This window comes from Macrobrachium nipponense, chromosome 22 (genome assembly GCF_015104395.2).
Source record: "Macrobrachium nipponense isolate FS-2020 chromosome 22, ASM1510439v2, whole genome shotgun sequence".
NCBI lineage: Eukaryota > Metazoa > Arthropoda > Malacostraca > Decapoda > Palaemonidae > Macrobrachium > Macrobrachium nipponense.
The window spans coordinates 62,837,796-62,861,289 of NC_087213.1; the positions used below are offsets into that span (position 1 = coordinate 62,837,796).

At 33.9% G+C, this 23,494-nt stretch overlaps 2 protein-coding genes and 1 pseudogene across 2 annotated transcripts; all 3 read right to left on the reverse strand.

The window, feature by feature from the left end:
- Positions 1 to 807: 807 nt before the first annotated feature.
- Positions 808 to 1,857, reverse strand: LOC135198300 (pro-resilin-like). Its single transcript, XM_064225871.1, has 3 exons — positions 1,741 to 1,857; positions 1,295 to 1,537; positions 808 to 1,106 (listed from the first exon to the last, which is right to left on the reverse strand). The coding sequence occupies exons 1-3, from the start codon at positions 1,760 to 1,762 to the stop codon at positions 808 to 810; spliced, it is 564 nt and encodes a 187-aa protein (XP_064081941.1). The 5' UTR covers positions 1,763 to 1,857.
- Positions 1,858 to 5,298: 3,441 nt separating this feature from the next.
- On the reverse strand, positions 5,299 to 6,448 carry LOC135198723 (pro-resilin-like). The gene is made up of 2 exons (XM_064226577.1): positions 6,424 to 6,448; positions 5,299 to 6,219 (listed from the first exon to the last, which is right to left on the reverse strand). Exons 1-2 carry the CDS (start codon positions 6,443 to 6,445, stop codon positions 5,495 to 5,497), a joined length of 747 nt encoding a protein of 248 aa, XP_064082647.1. The 5' UTR covers positions 6,446 to 6,448; the 3' UTR covers positions 5,299 to 5,494.
- Positions 6,449 to 13,662: 7,214 nt separating this feature from the next.
- LOC135198722 (pro-resilin-like) lies at positions 13,663 to 14,854 on the reverse strand (annotated as a pseudogene).
- Positions 14,855 to 23,494: the final 8,640 nt, after the last annotated feature.

Below are 23,494 nucleotides of genomic sequence, written 5' to 3' on the forward strand. Positions count from 1 at the left end.
AACAGAATAGAATTTGAAAGGAGATAACTATAAGTTAATGAGTGATCTCAAAGAACGTGTGAAAGTGCAAAATACGATGCTGGACGAATGATTTGATTACTGCAATTGTGTTATTACCTCCTTATGACGAAGGACAATTATTTCAATTTTAAAATTGAAATATTAATATCAAGGGTTCTAACGCTCGAGAGTCATTCGGAAGCGTTCTTGACAATTAAGTGCATTGTGAAAATTGCTGCTTTTTCCGATGAACCGAAAAAAAGATGCTCGGAGGGTAATTATTTACTTATATTTCTATCTTATATAAAGTTATATTGAAATAAAATGGTATAAATCAATATTTATGCCCATTAGCTAATAAAAATTTCCTCCATCTACCTGTTCTCTTAACTTGCCAAAGACGCAGACATTTTGGGAATGGCTTTTGGCTAGAAATAAAATTTTCAGAGTTTTTAATTTTCCAAATAACTCCTGGGCTGAATGAAAATATGTATAATTAAGACTAGATCAGTGTAAAGGTGCAATATACTTGGTTCATTATTATATCTGTTCCCAGGCAGGTTATATCAGTCCACGATTATGTACTTATAAAGTATAGATTAACAATAGTAATTAATTAATAATTTTTATTTAAATACAAAAATATACATTTATGGATAAACATTTATGTTGGCGGGTCATAGGTCCTTTTCAAGCAACTGTCTATAGTTATTTGTTCGTTTAACAAAGCTGGTTGATCGAATTAAGAATAGTGATGAGGAATCAGACTCAAAATGGAGCTCCATATGAGTCCGAACGTTGAGGGGCTCAATATCCATTCATAGGAGCAGCTGGTGGTCCGTAGTCATTCATAGGAGCAGCTGGGGCTCCATATCCATTGCTAGGAAGGGCAGGTGCGCCATTGCCATTGGAACCATAACCGTTACCATTCTGGTTTCCATTCTTTTTGCCATTTCCATTGTTCTTACCATTCTTGTTTTTTCTTCCATTTCCGTTGCCATTTGAACCATAACCATTGTTACCGTTGCCATTACCGTTACCGTTGTGACTTCTGCCATAAGGGTCGTAGGCAACGACGCCAATCTGCTCGTTGACTGAGTAGAAGTCTTCAGCGTCAGCACAGTCGAAGTTTGAACCCACCAGTCACAGACGAGGTACTGTTGGTTGAAGATGGTGCCGTTGGGGCAGAGGAAGGAGTCCTGCTGACCGGCGTTCCAATTGGGGGCCTGTCCTGGCAGATGTGGAAGATCTGGCAGCCAGCCTCACGATCAGTGTCGGCATAATAACCAGGGACATTCTGAGCATCGCAGGAGAAACGTGTCGGGGACGGAGGCCAAAATAGGGTAGTCTTCTCCAGGAACTCCGCCTCCAGGAATGTTCTGGGCCAATTCAGCAAGAGGATCTACTCCGTAGGAATTCCGAGGTGGGCCATAGGAATTGCTTGGAGGAGCTCCATAGCCGTTGCTTGGAGGAGCTGGAGGGACTCCATACCCATTGGAAGGAGGGCGTTGGTCAGCAGCTGCGAGGCTGAGAAGAGCTACAAAATAAAAGGGAAAATAGTAATCAAATATGAAACCCGTCAGATTGTCAATTAAGAATAGCAATAGCCAGTATTGTTTTATCAAGAAAAGATTGTTTTATATATATATATATATATATATATATATATATATATATATATATATATATATATCACTTATTGTTTTCATAAAGAAGTATTTCCTATTCAAAGCTACCTACCACACACTACAAAGGCCTTCATCGTTGGTGGTGTATATCGCTGGGATGGACCAGGATCTACAGAGGTGATCGACTGAGTGATGTCTTCTGGAGGGAGAAGCGAGTTTATATAGTACGTGGCTTCCGTGACTTCTTTTTCTTTTCATCTTGACGACCTTTCTTTTCGTGCACTGGAGCAAGGACATATAAAATGCCGTATTTTACAGAGAGAGAGAGAGAGAGAGAGAGAGAGAGAGAGAGAGAGAGAGAGAGAGAGAGAGTAATAAATGATCAATTTATTGGTGAGGTTAATCAGAATTTAGTGATCGCTGCTAGCGTTTCCGAAAATCACCTGTAATACAGTTGTTACAGCTTTTGGTCTCCATAAGAGTGATAAGGGGTTTGTGTACTGTATTACCAAAGGTGTCTTGAAATCCATATTCTTCTTAACAGTTCAATTTAAGCAGTGTTTGCTGAAATATATAATTCCTTCAAGAAAGACTTGCGTATTTTTCCCGTCTTTCTTTTAATGAATTTTGTTATATACTAGTATTTATTATTCATATTATTGTAGTGATAATTGTTAATCGTCAAATACATCTGATACAAGTTTTTTCCTTTTTTTATGCGTGAGTCCGTTAACTATCCCGTACAAATTAATTCAACCATCATAGTTACAGGAAGCAGTTTCATGACCAGTTTGATATTATTACTGTGATGTTTGAAAACTAGGTTTTTCATTTGTTAATGATTTTGCTGGATGTGTCAAGGTGCTCTTTGTCTTCTAGTGTTTGAGGTGCCCACTTCGTAGGTGGTGGGGTTAGGGAAGGCTTAATGGTGTGCATTTCTCGGCATATTGTGTTGACAGTGCCAAGGTTCTATGGAGAAGTGCATTGTTCCATTGACCCAGGTTGTAATGTTTTTTTCACTTTAATTTACATCCGTTTGCTTCTCTTTTCAGTAACTGTCATAATAAAGGTTGTCTAGGATACTTGGAGAGGGTTTGAAAGATGCCTAGGAGGTTGATGTTCTTGATTAAATTTAAACATTATATTGATTATAATCGTCTAGTTTGACTTGGCTGTTTAGAAAGATTTAATTATATTATATATATAGTATATATATATATATATATATATATATATATATAAATTATATATATATATATATATATATATATATATATATATATTTATATATATATATAGATATATATATATATATATATATATATATATATATGTTGTGTGTGTGTGAATGTGTGTGTGTGTGTGTTTGAGGATTGTCCAAAACATAAGATTCCCAAAGATTTTTCACAATGAAAAAAATGATTTTTGGCAATGAATAATGCATTTTTAGAAAGCTTAGACTTCTTTCTATTTTTCGACATAATCGCCGTTGAGTTCAGTTCATTTTTGCATGCGGTGTACCATCTTCTTTATGCCTGAAACGTAGAACTCTCCCACTGCGCCACGAAGGTAGCTTAAGACTTTCTTTCAGCTCCTGTCCGGTTCTGAAATGCATCCCACCCAGGTGTTTCTTCAATTCAGGGAAGAGATGGCATACCCTAAATGGTCTGTCAAAATGCAGGTCTTTCTGTCATCAGGGATCATCTCGCAGAGTTCCCGAACGGTCACCCTTCGATCTTTCAGCATTGTTTCTTCCACTTTCACAATTTTTTCGTCAGAAACCGATGGCCGTCCAGAATGCTGTTCGTCATGGACGTCTGTACGTCCGTCTTTGAATTCTCTGCACCATTTGGGCACGTGTTGTACGCTCATACACTTTTCTCCGTAGACTTCACACAGTTGGGAATGAATGTCCAGCGGAGTGTTTTTTTTAACTCAAAGAGCGTAATTCGCACCTGGCGGGAGAAGCAAGTGGAAGATCCATCTCTAAAGTCTGGCAAGCCATGACTGAACGCTGCAGACAGCTCCTCAGGGACGGGGGGCAGGGGGGGACTGGGAGACGGAAATCCAAGCTACACACCAGCGTCGCCGGATCCCGCGTAACAGTGTTTCTAGCTTCTGCAGCTCCTTGAGAACCTTATTTTACGGATCACCCAAGTGTATTTATGTGTGTGTGTGTATATATATATATATATATATATATATATCTATATATATATATATATATATACATACACATATATATATACATATATATATCTATATATATTTATATATAAATGAATATATATATCCTCACACGCACACACACAATCACTTATTATCAACATGTAATGTATATTCTGTCTCGGTTACTTCTGTTGCCGTAACAACAGCTTGCGATATCAGTCAACTAAAGAAAAAATCAGACCCTGTTTAAGATATGAAATTTTTTTATAGATAAGATGCACGAAAGTAACGCATGTCCACTTATATCTAGTGTAATTTATAAATATCCAGATTAATTATAATAATGAGACAGTAGGAATATTTATTCTTCAAATATTAATCTGAAATTACATACTTAAATTAGGTATTTCTTAGCCTCAATTGTAACCGGTAGGCGTCAAACTACTGTATGTAGACGACAGCCATAGAACTGACTCTTCCTTATGCCAGCCCCTTCGACAAAACTACGGGAATAATATTCGCTAACGACATTTTTAGAAGTAAAAGTTTCAAGTACTTGTGCGACTCTTCATCAAGGGAAGGAATTAACTGAATTCAACGGTTATGTGTAGCAGCACAGAATTGAAAAGGAGATGAGTATAAGTTAATGAGTAATCTAAAAGATCATGTTGTAAAAGTGTAAAATACTATAATGGACGAATGATGTAATTATTGCAATTGTGTTATTACATCCTTATGACGAAGGACAATGATTTAATTTTGAAATTAAAATATTATTATCAAGGGTTCTAACGCTCGAGAGTCATTTGAAAAGCGTACTAGGCAATTAAATGCATTGTGTAATGTATCTAAACACCGCTTCGGTTAACAGGAATAAAATGAAAATTGCTGCCTTTTCGCGATGAACAGAAAAAAATGATGCTCGGAGGGTAATTATTTACTTATATTTTTCATCTATATAAAATTATATTTAAAGAAAATGGTATAAATCAAAATTTGTTCCCATTACCTAATAAAAATTTCTTCCACCTGTTCTTTTTTAAAGCGCCTCAGTGTCGTGGTCGGTATGGTCTTGGCCTGCCAACTCAGTGGCCGCTAGTTCGATTCTCGGGCATTCCATTGAGGGGTGAGAGATGTGTATTTCTGATGATAGAAATTCACTTTCGACGTGGTTCGGAAGTCACGTAAAGCCGCTGGTCCCGTTGCTGAATAACCACTGGATCCATGTAACGTAAAAACACCATACAAACAAACAAACTAAATCCATCTGTTCTTTTAACTTGTCATAGACGCAGACATTTTGGGAATGGCTTTTGGATACAAATAAAATTTCCAGAGTTTTTAATTTTCCATAAAACTACTGGGTTGAATGAAAATATGTAAGGTTAAGACTAGATTGGTGTAAAGGTTTAATATACTTGTTTCATTATTATATCTGTTCTCAGGCAGGTTATATCAGTTCACGGTTATGTATTTATAAAGTATAGATTAACAATAATAATTAATTATTCCTTTTTATTTACAATACAAAAATATACATTTATGGATAAACATTTATGTTGGCGGGTCATAGGTCCTTTTCAAGCAACTGTCTATAGTTATTTGTTCGTTTAAGAAAGCTGGGTGATAGAATTAAGAATAGTGATGAGGAATCAGACTCAAAATGGAGCTCCAAATGAGTCCGAACGTTGAGGGGCTCAATATCCATTCATAGGAGCAGCCGGTGCTCCGTAGCCATTCATAGGAGCAGCTGGGGGTCCATATCCATTGCTGGGAAGGGCAGGTGCGCCATTGCCATTGGAACCATAACCGTTACCATTCTGGTTTCCATTCCGTTTTCCATTTCCATTGTTCTTACCATTCTTGTTTTTTCTTCCATTTCCGTTGCCATTTGAACCATAACCATTGTTACCGTTGCCATTGCTGTTACCGTTTTGACTTCTGCCATAAGGGTCGTAGGCAACGACGCCAATCTGTTCGTTGACTGAGTAGAAGTCTTCAGCGTCAGCGCAGTCGAAGTTGAACCACCAGTCACAGACGAGGTACTGTTGGTTGAAGATGGTGCCGTTGGGGCAGAGGAAGGAGTCCTGCTGACGGCGTCCATTGGGCCTATCCTGGCAAATGTGGAAGACCTGGCAGCCAGCCTCTCGATCGGTGTCGGCATAATAACCAGGGACATTCTGAGCATCGCAGGAGAAACCGGTGTCAGGGACGGAGGCCAAAATAGGATAGTCTTCTCCAGGAACTCCTCCACCAGGAATGTTCTGTGCCAATTCAGCAAGAGGATCTACTCCGTAGGAGTTCCTAGGTGGTCCATAGGAGTTGCTTGGAGGAGCTCCATACTCGTTGCTTGGAGGAGCTGGAGGAGCTCCATAACCATTGGAAGGAGGGCGTTGGTCAGCAGCTGCGAGGCTGAGAAGAGCTACAAAAGAAAGGGGAAAATAGTCACAAAAGGTGAACCATGAATATTATCAGTAAACGAAGCTGGAAATAGTGTATACTTCCATGTGTAAAATTGTTTCTCAATAGTTTTATCAAGAAAATACTATTTTTTAGAAGTAATATACTCGTATATTAACTTCTTACGCATTACTATCGAAATATCAATAGTCCACAAAGTACCTACCAAACACTATAAAGGCCTTCATCGTTGGTGGTGATGGACTGAGTGATGTATTGCGGTGGGAGACGGGAGCTTATATAGTACCTGGCTTCCGTGACTTCTTTTTCTTATCATCTTCACGGCCTTTCTTGTCGTGCACTGGAGCAAGGACATGCAAAATGTCGACTCTCAAGATTAATTGAGAGAGAGAGAGAGAGAGAGAGAGAGTGTGATAAATAATCATTTAAGTATTTTTTCTTTGCTGCTAGCGGAAAATTGATTGCAATAATTTTGTTTTCCAGAGGATGTTCTCCATAAACATTAACCCTTGGTTTCTCTACAAATCGAGGAATTCGTAACCGTTAAAACCGATCAACGCTGTTAAATGTGTAATAAATATGTGGTTATTGAGTCCTATATTTTATTTCTCATCATTTCGAGAGTAAATCATGTGAATTATTCCATTTAAGAACAGAAATTTGTACTTTTCGCCAAATTTTGGGTACATTGTGAGAACACCAGTAGCCTATATATTTCACATATTGACGCAGAACGAGTTCCTGTATGTCTAACATCTATTCGGAGGAAGTTATTACATACCCTTAAATATTAATATCATTTTCTAAACGATAGTCCTTATGGCTTTCCAGTAGAGACATTAAGTCAAGAAGTAAAAGGAGCCATATATGGAAATTTTGATGGTATTCCTCTGATCCTTAAAAACTTGGTCTTTTTTTTTTTTTTTTTTTTAAGGTCGTTGTTCTCGTCGTCACCATTTTCGGTTCCTGCATCCGTCAGTCTCTTCATGTATATTAAGGCTGTCTATCTCGTGAGTGGGTTCTTATGGTGTGCAAAAACAGTACTAAGAGTTTTCTGCAGCATTAGGGCGTCTCTTCGACGGTTTAAATTACTTTTTGCCATTTAATTTACGTCCCTTCTCCTTATTCCCTTTGCAGTCCCCGTCCAACTCCAGTTTTTAATCGAGGCCAGTTGACTTTGTGGTATCACCGAAAATACTTTTTATTCATAGTTCTGATTGAACAAGATGTTTGGGGAGGGTGTGTTTTTGAAATTCCTTGTAGTAGCAATTGATCTTCATCGCTTATAAACATTTTTTCTGTTAATAATTATTCTGCTTTTATAATTATATACTTTTACAAATAATTGTATTTAGATTCAGTACTATTTATGTTTCGTATGTATTTTTATGAAATTCAATATTATACACACACACACACACACACACACATATATATATATATATATATATATATATATATATATATATATATATAGTATATATATATATATATGTATATATATATATATGTATATGTATGTATGTATATATATATATATATATATATATATATATATATATATGTATATGTATGTATGTATGTATGTATATATATATATATATATATATATATACATACATATACATATATATATATATATATATATATATATATATGTATATATACATACATACATACATACATACATACATACATATATATATATATATATATATATATATATATATATATATATATATATATATATATATATATGCTTAAAAAATCACAGTAGATGCACGTGACTTCATAAATAAGCGAATTCCACAGGAAAATGATAGTCAGAAATCCAAGCGCTTTCGTCTTTACTCAGACATTGTCAAGGAGTTAATGAAGTACAATTGGAGAGAAAGGTCTCAGTTACAACACAAGATCAAGAATACCAGATGGTTAATTGTCAAAAGGGTAAAAATTAAGAGAGATAATCCAGGATTATCGGATATCACACGGTCACAAACCTAAACAGATTGACCCTAACCGAAATTACAAAGTTTCTTTACAGTCCAAAACATGTAAAAACTGAATATATTAATTTTATTGCTTATATTTATCTACAACTTTTTTCATTATGAAAGCATCAAGTTTAAGTAAACCTAGACTTGAATTTAGAACATTTCTATTATTTGACTTGATGAAACCAGATTCAATGATATTCCCTTTAACTGTGTCATTACATGGGATTAAGGCTCTTGCTTGACTCCAGTTGATAGGATGGTCTAAATCTCTCATATGTACGAATAATGCATTCGATATTTGCCCAGTTCTCACAGAATACTGATGTTGTTTGAGACGTTGTGAAAGAGATTTACCGGTTTGTCTGTAATAGACTTTATCACACTTTTTGCAAGGAATTTCATATATGCAGCCTGGAAGATCTTTAGGAGAATTTTTGATTATTAAACTCTTGACATTAATATTACTGAAAACAACATTTATGTTAAAAAGCTTTAAAATTCTAGGAATATCTAAAAACCTTTCATCATAGGGTAATTTCAGAATGTTATTCTTACTAAATTCAAGTTTGTCATTAGTTGAATAAAATGTTTTTCTAGCTCTTTTCCATGCCACATCTACAAAAGTCCTTGGGTATTTAAGTTTCATTGCAATATCATAAATAGTTTTAATTTCAGCGTCAATAAACTGCGGGCTACAGACACGTAAAGCCCTTAGGAACATCCCAGAAAAAACAGAGAATTTAACATTTTGATGGTGATTGGAGTAGTAATGAACAAAAGAGGCAATGTTAGTTGATTTTCGAAAGACTGAAAAGGTGAAATTTCTATCATTTCTATGGACAGTTACATCAAGAAAATTCAAATTTCAATTTCTTTCTTCCTCTACAATAAATTTTATAGAAGGGACTAAATTATTGAGATTATTAAGGAATTCCTGGAGATTTTTTGAACTGGCCGAATACAGAAGATATCATCCACATATCTAAACCAAATAACTTTTTGGGGCAAAATTCTTGGTAAGATTTTGATCTCAAAAAATTCCATGTAAATATTGCTAAGGACAGGAGATAAGGGATTAGCCATAGCCATGCCAAACTTTTGTACAAAAAATTCCCCATTAAAACAAAATTTACTATCTTTGATACATAACCTTATGAGACTAATGAGGTTTGCCACACTTAAGGGAATGTCGTGACGTTCTAATTCCTCCTCCAAATATTCAAGTAAGTCATCTACAGGCACTTTTGTAAATAAAGAGACATCAAAACTAACCATATTAAAATCAAAACTCAAATTTAAACTATTCAATTTGTTTATAAAATCAACATTGTTTTAAACATTCGTGTTAGAAATGTTTCCTACCAAAGAAGTAAGAATTTTTAGAAGCTATTTAGATAAATTATACGTAACTGAGCCCACTGAACTAATGATTGGTCTGATAGGGTTATTGATTTTGTGTGTCTTGACTAAACCATACATATAAGGTAGGGAGGCGCATTGCGGTGTAAACTGTTTAATCAAATGGTCCAAGCCCTTCAAAATGGATTTAATTTATTTATTAAAATGGGAGTTCACTGTCTATGTAGGGTCAGACCTTTGATATTAAAAGAAGCTAAGATTGACCCTGCTGACCTGGAGATTAGGTTTCCTGCCCAACAGACTTTTGGTGACCACACCCTTACCTCAAGGATTAATCCCATTGACCATCAGCTCAGGATATCAGAGCGACAAGAGGGGATTGGCAACTCTCAAGGAAACCAGAACAGCCATCACATAAATGACAGCTCAACGAGAAGTAGTTCCAGAAGACTGCTGGGCTTGACCCAGGGTAACATCCCAAACATCTATTGAAAATGGGCCACAGATAGGGCCTGAAAGTACTCGAGTGTGTAGTAAAACTAAATGTAAATACTAAAAGTAAACAAGTTACAAAGTGATTTTGTGGGTTTCTTTTTCAATGCCCTCATTTGTTACTGTATTCAATCCATCCGATGAGAAAATCTACTTTTATAATTATGGAACGGCGAATGTAAGGCTGAGTCTTCCTAACAGCAGCTAAGTTAGCAAAATCACCGGAGTAATGTTCCTTAGAGATCATTTTAGAAAAGAAAGATCGAAGTCAAAAGAGGATGAAATAAGTACAAATGCTGCGAACATTTTGGAAACAAAGCCTTTTCATGGGGACCCACAGAAACAGCCTTTATTTGCGAAAATTTTCGAATGAAAAGGTCCAGGTGCCAGTGAGCAAATTCTCCTTGCTGGGAAGGTCCCAGTTGTGTTTAGCAGTGACGTGTGTCAAAACAGAAGGGCCGCTTCATATCGGATAATTTCAAAGGAAAAGACTGCTTTCAAGATAATCAGCGATCGAAAAGAAAATGGGAGAAGAATGTAAAATAGATTTTGGACGAATAATGCGAATACTGCCGAGGCAGAATGACTTCATTATGATGAAATGGAATAAATGAAAATTGTATTCCGAAGTGTTCTAACGCTCGTTAGTCATTCTGAAGCATTGAATTGAAGAAAAAAAATGATACTCGAAAGTATATTATTCAGATGTAAATAATTTATTATTTTTTTTTTTAATTATATTTTAGACAACTGTATTTATGAAATTCATTTACATTATCACTTAAGACATCTTTCTCTACCAAAACTTTTTAAATAACCTGTTATAGACGCAGAAGTTGCGAAAGACATTTGGGTACAGAAAACTTCCCTAGTTGTATATTTTTCTTAAAAATCCTGTGTTTAATTAGAATACTTGTACTTTAAACTAGACCAGGATAAATTGTATAAACTACTTGTTTAAGTATGGTCTATATTCTCACGAAGGCTGTGAGAGTGAATACTCTTATGTGCATAATAAAGTTTAGATTAATAATAATGAAAATAATTATTCATTTTTATTTGTATTATAAAAATATACCTTTATAGATATAATGTTATCCGGTCGTTGGTCCTTTTCGAGCTCAGGTCAACAAGTATATATTCATTTAACAAAGCTAGGTGATAGAATTAAAAATGGGGATGAGGGATCTGACTCGGAGTGGAGCTTCACATGAGTCCGAATGTTGAGGGGCTCCATATCCATTCATAGGAGCAGCTGGGGCTCCATATCCAATTGGCTGGGAATGGGCCTGGTTTTTTGCTCCTCATTTGCCAATTGGTAACCATAACCATCACCATTTTGATTCCCATTCCTTTTGCCATTTCCATTTCCATTTGAACCGTAGCCATTATTACTGTTGCCACTGCCGTTACTGCTCTGTCTACCATAAGGGTCGTAGGCAACGAGGCGGATCTGCTCGTTGACTAAGTAGAAGTCTTCAGCGTCAGCGCAGTCGAAGTTGAACCACCAGTCACAGACGAGGTACTGTTGGTTGAAGATGGTTCCGTTGGGGCAGAGGAAGGAGTCCTGCTGACGGCGTCCATTGGGCCTGTCCTGGCAGATGTGGAAGACCTGGCAGCCAGACTCACGATCAGTGTCGGCATAAAAACCAGGGACATTCTGAGCATCACAGGAGAAACGAGTGTTTTCTGCATCCTTGAATCTCTTCGTGTTTGATCTGGCCACTATATATATATATATATATATATATATATATATATATATATATATATATATATATATATATATATATATATATATATATATATATGTGTGTGTGTGTGTGTGTGTGTGTGTGTGTATTATAATGGAGACTGTCCAAGGGTGATTTTGCATTATGGTTTTTTATTTTGGTTTTACTTGTAAAACCGAAATAATAATAAAACCCATGTTCAACTAAAACACATGATGTATATTTTACGTCGGCGACCCGTATTATATGGACCCCAACTTGTTATGTGATTCAACCTGTAAGCAAATCAGTCCCTCTTTATTTATTTGTGTTCAGATAAGATATATTTTCATATAGATCACGTAAATTCATTCTTAAATTTTATGCGATATTGTAGATTGTGTATTTTCCTTGTATTCATATCTTCAACATTTAGCGATATCGTAGGTTGTATATTTTGCTTGTATCTATATCTCCAACATTTAACAGTATTGTAGATTGTTTATTATCCTCAAATTCATATCTCCAACATATAGCGATATCGTAGATTGTATATTTTGCTTTTATCCATATCGGCAACATTTTAAAAAAGAAGTAAAGGTTGCATAGGGTATCGGGAAGCTATTGTAATATTTGTATTTTTTACTTCTATCTAATGGTATTTAGTTCTGTCTTACTGCGTGTCACAGTAGATTCAGATCATCTGCTTCATTTTATGTCCCCAAAAGATTGGTTATCCCTGAAACACTTCTTATTTTATTTCAGCACTTTGGATTTATTCATTTTCTTTTCAATCCTTGAAGGTTATATATATTACCTGGGTACAAGATAGAAATTTGGGGAAATTTTTAGATTATTTTGATAATTTTCATTATTTCTTTTAAGGTTGGTTTTAGTCGTCAACATTCATTCCATTTTTATACACGAACTTCAAATTTTTCTCATAGTTGTGTTTGTGGTTATGATGAGAGGACGCTGTACAAAAAAAAAAAAATATTTTCCTTTTGTTGTTTTTATAAATTCATATACGGTACTCACTGTATTTATCTTGGAAAGGAATTCGTAAAAGAAAAACTGACCTGATGAGTAGTAAGATATACATACTTAAAACCTAGTGTAGATTATAAATCTAAAATAATTGTAGCACATGTTAAGATGAAAATTAGAGACACCATTATTGTATGCTGCATTATACTTACTTGGAAAAAAGTTCCATTGTGGCCTGTGGAAATCTCCCTATTTCTCCAACTATATATATCAAAACAGAAAAGCTTTTAAGTTTAGTGATCTAAAGGATAATTTGGTTAAAGTGTTCAATACGAGTGTGATATAGGATAAAGGTTCTCAATATTTCAGTGACAAAATGTTTTTGTAAAGATGGCGGGGATTGGTTCCTCTTTTTTAAAAGGAAAGGTTTAAAGCTAAGAGTTCCCAACTCATGTTATTAGTTTTAAAGCCTGATAAGAAATCAAATGCGTTCTGTATATTAAAATATAAATTCAATAGATTGAAATAAGAAGGGATAAACATCAGATTTGGTAACTACAATTGCTGGTGTTGTGTAACGGCCAAAAAAAATGTAAATTGTTTCGCTTTTTCTTTATAATTCAAAGTAATGTTTACAGGAAATGCTATTAGAAAAATCATTTAACTTAAATAATAAAGATTTTGCTCCCTTGTATTTTGTCTTCTCACGTCTTCAATTCCATCATAACCCCTGGATTTCATGTGTATGTTTGATAGAAGATTATTATAAAAATTATAATCTATCCATGTAATCACTTTCACTTTACACTTTATCCTCAAGTAGACTATCACTTCAGGATTATGCAAGCGAATATTTGCATGTCCGTATTTATTTGATAATGATAATAATAATAACAGTGAATGTTTCATTTTTATTTATGATATAAAAATATACATTTATGAATATGATATTATCCGGTCTTAGGTCCTTTCCAAGCACGAGTCAATAGTAATTTTTTATTTAGAAAATATAAAAAATGTTTCGGTTATCGAATTAATTAAGAATAGCGATGGGGAATCTGACTTAGAATGGGCTCCATATAATTCCGAATGTTGAAGGGCTCAATATCCATTCATAGGAGCAGCCGGTGCTCCGTAGCCATTCATAGGAGCAGCTGGGGCTCCATATCCATTGCTGGGAAGGGCAGATGCGCCATTGCCATTGGAGCCATAACTGTTACCATTCTGGTTTCCATTCTTTTTGCCATTTCCATTTTTCTTTCCATTGCCGTTTCCATTCTTGTTTTTTCCTCCATTTCCGTTTCCATTTGAACCATAACCATTGGTGCTCATACCATTGCCGTTAGAACCATATCCATTGTTACCGTTGCCGTTGCTCTGTCTACCATAAGGGTCGTAGGCAACGACGCCAATCTGTTCGTTGACTGAGTAGAAGTCTTCAGCGTCAGCGCAGTCGAAGTTGAACCACCAGTCACAGACGAGGTACTGTTGGTTGAAGATGGTGCCGTTGGGGCAGAGGAAGGAGTCCTGCTGACGGCGTCCATTGGGCCTGTCCTGGCAGATGTGGAAGACCTGGCAACCAGCCTGACGATCAGTGTCGGCATAATAACCAGGGACATTCTGAGCATCGCAGGAGAAACCGGTGTCAGGGAACGGAGGCCAAAATAGGGTTAGTCTTCTCCAGGAACTCCGCCTCCAGGAATGTTCTGTGCCAATTCAGCAAGAGGATCTACTCCGTAGGAGTTCCTAGGTGGGCCATAGGAATTGCTTGGAGGAGCTCCATAGCCGTTGCTTGGGCGCCTGTCGGCGGCTACGAGGCTGAGAAGAGCTACAAAATGAAAAGGAAAATAGTAATCAAATGTTACCTATGTAAAATGATCAGGTAAAAGTAGCGGATGAATTTCACTCCCTCGTTTACAGATCCTTAACCAGTGCCATCATGAAAAGCTTGTTTTTTTAAAGGTATTATATATATTACCTTTATCTTTTCATCAAAATATTTTTGGTTCAACAAGCTACCTACCAAACACTACAAAGGCCTTCATCGTTGGTGGTGTATATCGCTGGGATGGACCAGGATCTACAGAGATGATCGTCTGAGTGATGTATTGAGGTGGGAGACGGGAGCTTATATAGTACCTGGCTTCCGTGACTTCTCTCTCATCTTACCTTGATGTACTTTCGTGTCGTGCGCTGTAGCAAGGACATAAAATAAATAAATAAGAGAGAGAGAGAGAGAGAGAGAGAGAGAGAGAGAGAGTGAAGTGAAGTAATGTAATCTGTTTTTAGGTGAGGTTAATCAGATTGTAGTTTTCGCTGCAAATAAGTGTTTTCAAAGAATTTCTGTGATATAGTTTCTCCTGATTCTAGAGGAGGAAAGTGATGAGTTGTTTCTGTATTGTCAGAAAAAATTGTATGAAATACTTTATACCTGGCATATTCCCATTTAATATAGATTTACCAAAGGTATCTTGAAATCCATTTACTTCTTAACAGTTTAATTTTGGCAATGCTCCCTTTGACGCCAGTTATTGTGTTGCTTTTTGCCATTTCTTTTACATCAGACTCTCTTCTTCTCTTCGCGATAACTCCACTATTCATGTATTTAAGAACAGGTCATGCAAGCGCGCCATTTTCGACTACTTATGACAATCCATGATGCTTTGGGAGGACTTTTCTTGAATGGCGTTAAGGAAATTGTCATCTTAGTTAAATGTAAACATTAAATGTTTGTTAGTATTACACGACTTTTGTGTGATAGTGGTTTTCATAAGGAAATGTAAGTATGTGCATGTAGGTTCGATGAAAGAGTTTGTGGAAGGTACTTTTATCAGGTTAACGTATTTAAATGTTTGGACATATTTATGATTTTATATATATTGTATGTTTTATAAGTATGTATATATATATATATATATATATATATATATATATATATATATATATATATATATATATATATATATATATATATTATATATATATATTATATAATGTAATACAACAGTATAATGTGAAGATAAAAGTCCCATAAAACACTATTTTAACGTTACTCGAAATTTATGGATACAACGTTAAAATAATAAGTTTTATGGGCCTTTTATCCTCGTGTGTGTGTATATATATATATATATATATATATATATATATATATATATATATATATATATATATATATATATAGTATGCTTAAAAATTCACAGTAAATGCACGTGACTTCATAAATAAGCGAATACCACGGGAAAATGATAGTCAGAAATCCAAGCGCTTCGTCTTTATTCAGACATCGTCAAGGAGCTACTAAAGTACAATTGGAGAGGAAGGCCTCAGGTACAAACAAGATCAGGAATACCAGATGGTTAATAATCAAAAGGTAAAAAATTAAAAGGGATAATCCAGGATTATCGATATCACACGGTCACAAACTTAAACAGATTCCTGTTCTGACCTAACCGAAATTACAAAGTATCTTTACAGTCCAAAACATATAAAAACTAAATATATTAATTTTGTTGCTTATATTTATCTACAACTTTTTTAATTATGAAAGCATCAAGTTTAAATAAACCAAGACTTAAATTTAGAACATTTCTATTATTTGACTTGATAAAACAAGATTCAATGATATTCCTTTTAACTGTGTCATTACATGGGACTAAGGCTCTTGCTTGACTCCATTAATAATAGGATGGTCTAAATCTCTCATTTGTACAAAATAATGCATTCGATATTTGCCCAGTTCTCATGGAATATTGATGTTTGCTTGAGACGCTGTGCAAGAGATTTGCCAGTCTGTCCGTAATAGACTTTATCACACTTTTTGCAAGGAATTTATTCATATATGCAGCCTGGAAGATCTTTAGGAGAATTTTTGATTACTAAACTCTTGACATTAATATTTACTGAAAACAACATTTATGTTAAAAAGCTTTAAAATTCTAGGAATATCTAAAAACCTTTCATCATAAGGTAATTTTAGAATGTTATGATTACTAAATTCAAGTTTGTCATTAGTTGAATAAAATGTTTTTTCTAGCTCTTTTCCATGCCACATCTACAAAAGTCCTTGGTATTTAAGTTTCAATGCAATATCATAAATAGTTTAATTTCAGCGTCATAAACTGCGGGCTACAGACACGTAAAGCCCTTAGGAACATCCCAGAAAAAACAGAGAATTTAACATTTTGATGGTGATTGGAGTAGTAATGAACAAAAGAGGCAATATTAGTTGATTTTCGAAAGACTGAAAAGGTGAAATTTCTATCATTTCTATGGACAGTTACATCAAGAAAATTCAAATTACAATTTCTTTCTTCCTCTACAGTAATTTTATAGAAGGGACTAAATTATTGAGATTATTAAGGAATTCCTGGAGGTTTTTGGGAACTGGCCAAATACAGAAGATATCATCCACGTATCTAAACCAAAAAAATAACTTTTTGGGGCAAAATTCTTGGTAAGAGTTTTTGTCTCAAAAATTCCATGTAAATATTGCTAAGGACAGGAGATAAGGGATTACCCCACCCCCATAGCCATGCCAAACTTTTGTACAAAAAAATTCCCCATTGAAACAAAATTTACTATCTTTGATACATAACCTTATGAGACTAATGAGATTTGCTACACTTAAGGGAATGTCATGACGCTCTAATTCCTCTTCCAAATATTCAAGTAAGTCATCTACAGGCACTTTTGTAAATAAAGAGACAACATCAAAACTAACCATATTAAAATCATAATTCAAACTTAAACTATTCAATTTGTTTATAAAATCAACATTGTTTTTAACATTCGTGTTAGAAATATTTCCTACCAAAGGAGTAAGAATTTTTACAAGCCATTTAGATAAATTATACGTAACTGAGCCCACTGAACTAATGATTGGTCTGATAGGGTTATTGATTTTATGTGTCTTGACTAAACCATACATGTAAGGTAGGGAGGCGCATTGCGGTGTAAACTGTTTAATTAAATGGTCCAAGCCCTTCAAAATGGATTTAATTGTTTATTAAAATGGGAGGTAACTGTCTGTGTAGGGTCAGACCTCAGTTTCGTATAAGTATCAGTGTCATTTAGCAATGTCATTATTTTACTTATATAGTCACTTGTTTTGGACTGTAAAGATACTTTGCAATTTCGGTTAGGGTCAGAATCTGTTTAAGTTGTGACCGTGTGATATCCGATAATCCTGGATTATCCCTTTTAATTTTTTAACCCTTTTGATAATTAACCATCTGGTATTCCTGATCTTGTTTGTACCTGAGGCCTTCCTTTCTAATTGTACTTTAGTAGCTCCTTGACGATGTCTGAATAAAGACGAAAGCGCTTGGATTTCTGACTATCATTTTCCCGTGGTATTCGCTTATATATATATATATATATATATATATATATATATATATATATATTTATTTATAACCTAAAAATATCAAAAGCAGGGCTAGGCGACGGCCAGCAAGACACATCAGTGCGATAGTGGACCAGGGAAACCAATTAATTCCAACATATTTCTTTATTTCTGACGTTTCGTAATAATTTCTTTATTACATCATCAGGATCTGTGGAATGATGAATAAATTGCTAATAAGTTGCTGTAAAAACTTAAAATTCCTAAGAAAATTAAAATTCAATACTTTACAGCTAAAAAAAAAACACACAAAAAAAACACACACACACACACAAAAGAACCAAAGGCCGCTGACCAACCTTATGTGGAGAGAACAAAAGACAGAATGCTTGCAAAGACAGTTAACTTTGGTAAAGTTGAGTAGAGGAGGTTTGGGTATTTAACTGTGGGACTAGTTTAATAAACAATGACTCAAGTATAGGCAATTCGTGAGAATTAGCTGTTTGGCCTATTATACTAAAATCACTTCTTTTGATGTAAGTTTTACAGATTTTGGAATGAGCTCTGATATTAGAATGTTCTGGGTTGGAGAGCCTACAACCAGTATGAATGCTAATTTCCCGATGGGAGTCGATTCTGACCCTCAGTATCTGGTTCAGGAAAAAGTTTATTTATAATAATATCTATGGTTTCCTCCACAGGGACATTAGTAAAAAGCGATTCTACATCTAAACTAGCCATTTTAACCATAAGGATCGATTAAGCCCTTTTTTGTCCTCTAACGTGGTGTATAAGTGTACTTGCCCTAAGTGTAACTCAGGGACATATGTCGGATCCACGAGGAGGTTACTGAGTGTCAGAATCTACTCCCATTGGGGAGTTAGCTTTCGTACTGGTTGTAGGCTCTCCAACCCAGAACATTCTAATATCAGAGCTCATTCCAAAATCTGTAAAACTTACATCGAAAGAAGTGATTTTAGTATAATAGGCCAAACAGCTAATCCTCACGAATTGCCTATACTTGAGTCATTGTTTATTAAACAACTAGTCCCACAGTTAAATACCCAAACCTCCTCTACTCAACTTTACCTAAGTTAACTTTCTTTGTAAGCATTTTGTTTTTTGTTCTCTCCACATAAGGTTGGTCAGCGGCCTTTGGTTCTTTTGTGTGTGTGTGTTTTTTTTGTTTTTGTTTTTCTTAAGCTGTAATGTATTGAATTTTAATTTTCTTATGAAATTTTAAGTTTTTACAGTAACGTTATAGTAATTTATTCATTATTCAAGAGATCCCTGATGATGTAATAAAGAAATTATTACGAAACATCGGAAATAAAGAAATATGTTGGAATTAATTGGTTTCCCTGGTCCACTCTCGCACTGATATATAACCTAACATACACGTTTAACACATAATATATCTTCTACCATTGTGGGGGTTGTATTTGTAACATCAACTTGTTGATGTTACAAATACACCCTACAGTAAGGTATGAATGAACCATACAAGGGAATTCATCCTCTGTTTAAGATAAATATATATGCTCAGACTGGAAGCCTTTCACGCAATCACTTTCGTTCATTCCTTCATCTTATGCCATAGTTAATTTTTTTCAGTTTCATGGTTTCCAAATCTCCAACATTAATGTTGCTAAAGTTTGCATAAATCTACTATAATTTTCTATTTATTTGTCTAACAGCTTTTATTTTGTTTTTCAGTTACGTTGTATAATCAAAGTAGGGGAAATATACAAGCACACACAGACACACACACACACATAATATATATATAAAGGCAGTCCCCGGGTTATGACGGGTTCGGCTTACGACGTTCCGAGGTTAAGGCGTTTTTCAATTATATTCATCAGAAATTATTTCCAGGGTCTTACGCATGTTCCAGGGTTACGACGCCTACAACACTCATCTGTCAGAAGAAATATGACACCAAAAATGCAAAATAATCAATATTTGAAAGTTTTTTGGATGAAAAATGCAATAAGAGTGAAGTTTACATAGTTTAGAATGCACCCAAAGCATTAAAAGTAAGGTTTTCCTATTATTTTTGACGATGTTCCGGTTTACGACGATTTTTGGCTTACAACGCGTCTCAAGAACGGAACCCCCATAGTAACCCGGGGATTGTCTGTATATATATATATATATATATATATATATATATATATTATATAATATATATATATATATATATATATTATATATATAATACTCTATTTTTTATACATATATATAAAGAAAGAGTATAATTCTTTTTCAGTGTGAAAATATATTTCATGATATTAGAAATATCTTTCAAGAAATATTTTGATAAATTTGCTGGTTTTCTTAATTTCTTACTTATAAGGAGGGGTTTAGTAGCCTGTTTCCCTTACTTTTTGCACGCAAACCTTTATATGTTTTGTATACCAGTGTATTTGCTGTAATGTGATATGCTGAGGGATCTATGGAAATACACTGTAGGTTTTTTATAAAAAAATTCGTTGTGCCTACTCATATATATATATATTATATATATATATATATATATAATATATATATATATATATATAGATATATATATATATATATATATATATACATATACATATATATATATATATATATATATACTATATATATATATATATATATGTATACATATACATATATATATATATATATATATATATATTATATATATATATATATATATATATATATATATATAATTATAGGTCCATATACGGGAATTCACTGTATCTTTTGATAAGGAATTCCTAAAAGAAAAATTAAATTGCCTCACAGAAAAAAGTAAGGTATTCTTAGTTAAGTGGAATGCAGTTAACAAATGCAGAATGCTAAAATGTCTACAACAGTGGGATGATAAGTATTTTTATTCTCCGGATATTAATGAAGATGATACTGGAATAACTGTGATTTATACAGTGTAAACGATTGAATACATACTATTATTCGTAGAAATCTATATAAAGCTGAGCCTTACTTATGCCAGCCCCTTAAGCAAAAATGAGGTTGGGGAAACTGCAGATGCATTGAATACTGTAATGAAGAATGCTTTTCGTGGAGACCTATAGAAATCTTCATTTTGCTACGACCTTTAAAGGTTTCAAACTAGTAAACAATTCTTCAGCATCGAAAGAAACAGAAGTTTGTTAGTTAAATGGATCAAAACAAAAGACCCATCCCGCGTGGAAGAATTTAAAAGGAAAAGACTGCTTATGAATTAATAAGTGATCTCAAAGATAATGTAGTAAAAGTTTAAATATGATGCAGGACAAAAGTTGTGAATATTTCATTGGCAAAATGTCTTAATAATGATTGCACACATAAGTGATCTTTCTAAAATGAAATGTCTAAAGCTAAGAGTTCCAACTTTCGTTAGTAACTTTACAGTCTATTGAAAAATCCAGTGCATTCTGTAGATTAATATACAAAGATAAACACGACTTCTTAACGGGAATTGCTGGTGTTTTGCAACGACAAAAAAAAAAAAAATCAGAAATTGCTACCTTTAAGATTTATTTAGGTTAACTAATACACATTTCTCTACCTGTCCCATTTCTTACGCTGTCTTGAATGCAGACATGTAGCGTTAGGAGATTTTCATAAATACAAACTTCTCAAGCTCTTTAAGTTCGTTATAACCCCTGGATTTCATGTTACTTGTTTAATTGCCTACTCTATCCTCATGTAAGCTTCTCATTCGCAGCAAGTATTAAATTGAGAATAATAATAATAATTAATTATTCATTTTTATTTGTAATATAAAAATATACATTTATGAATATAATATTATCCAGTCACAGGTCCTTTTCGAGCAGAAGTCAATAGTTATTTGTTCATGAAAGAAAGTTATTAAAGATGATTTCAGTCGTCGAATTAAGAATAGTGAGGAGGAATATGACTTAGAATGGAACTCCATATGAGTCCGAATGTTGAGGGGCTCAATATCCATTCATAGGAGCAGCCGAGAGAGTGGTAATAAGTAATCTGTTTGTTGGTGAGGTTAATCAGATTGTAGTTTTCGCCGCAATTAAGTGTTTTCAAAGATTTCCTGTGATATAGTTTCTCCTGATTCTAGATGAGGAAAGTGATGAGTTGTTTCTGTATTGTCAGAAAAAAATTGTATGAAATACTTTATACCTGGCATATTCCCATTTAATATAGATTTACCAAAGGTATCTTGAAATCCAATTTCTTCTTAACAGTTTAATTTTGGCAGTGCTCCCTTTGATGCCAGTTGTTGTGTTGCTTTTTGCATTTAGTTTATATCGGTCTCCTTTCTTCTCTTCGCGATAACCCCACTATTCACGTATTTAAGAAGAGGTCATGCCAGAGCGCCATTTTCCACTCCTTAAGACAATCCATGATGCTTTGGGAGGACCTTTTCTTGAATGGCGTTGAGGAAATTGTCATCTTAGTTAAATGTAAACATTTAATGTTTGGTAGTATTACATGACTTTTATGTGGTAGTATGGTTTTCACGTGGAAATGTAAATGTGTGCACGTAGTTTCGATGAAGAGTTTGTGGAAGGTACTTTTATCAGGTTAACGTATTTAAATGTATATACATATTTATATAATTTTATATATATGCTTAATATATATTATATATATATATATATACATATATATATAATATATATATATATATATATATATATATATATATATATATTTGTGTATATATATATATATATATATATATATATATATATAATAAAAACATACATGTTTAATACAACATATCTTCTACGTTAGTGACCGTTGTTTTTGTAACATCAGTGCAGTATGTATCAACCATACAAGAATTCAGCCCCTGTTTAACATAAATATATGTTCAGATTGGAGCCTTTCACGTAATAACTTTCGTTCATTCTTTCATGTTATGCCATAGTTTAGTTTTTTTTTTAGTTTCATTGTTTCCATTTCTCCAACATTAAGTTGCTTAAGTTTGCATAAATCTACTATATTTTTTGTATTTATTAGTGTAACAGCTTTTATTTTGTTTCCCAGTTACGTTGTATAATCAAAGTAGGGGAGAATATACAAGAGCACACACACACACACACACTATATAATATATATATATATATATATATATATATATATATATATATATATAGATATATATATATATATATATATATATATATTATATATATATATATATATATGTATAATATATTATTGTTCGATGTAAAAAAATATCTTTCAATATAGTAGTGAGTGCTTTGATGAAAGCTGAAATGGTCTTACTAAAAAGAATAAGTCACACAGTTATCAACTATGTGCTTAAATCGAGTCACGTATTCGTCTTTCACAATCCGGTTAAGAGATATCTTACTTTAGGAAAGAAATATTATA

Bases quoted from the DNA above. Each gene is read 5' to 3' on its own strand.
- LOC135198300 (XM_064225871.1), bottom strand. From the start codon at position 1,762: ATGAAGGCCTTTGTAGTGTGTG. The intron at 1,538-1,740 runs GTAGGTAGCTTT...TTTATTTTGTAG, and splicing joins GAAGGCCTTTGTAGTGTGTG to CTCTTCTCAGCCTCGCAGCT. The intron at 1,107-1,294 runs GTCCCTGGTTAT...CTGACGCTGAAG, and splicing joins TCTCCTGCGATGCTCAGAAT to ACTTCTACTCAGTCAACGAG.
- LOC135198723 (XM_064226577.1), bottom strand. From the start codon at position 6,445: ATGAAGGCCTTTATAGTGTTTG. The intron at 6,220-6,423 runs GTAGGTACTTTG...TTTCTTTTGTAG, and splicing joins GAAGGCCTTTATAGTGTTTG to CTCTTCTCAGCCTCGCAGCT.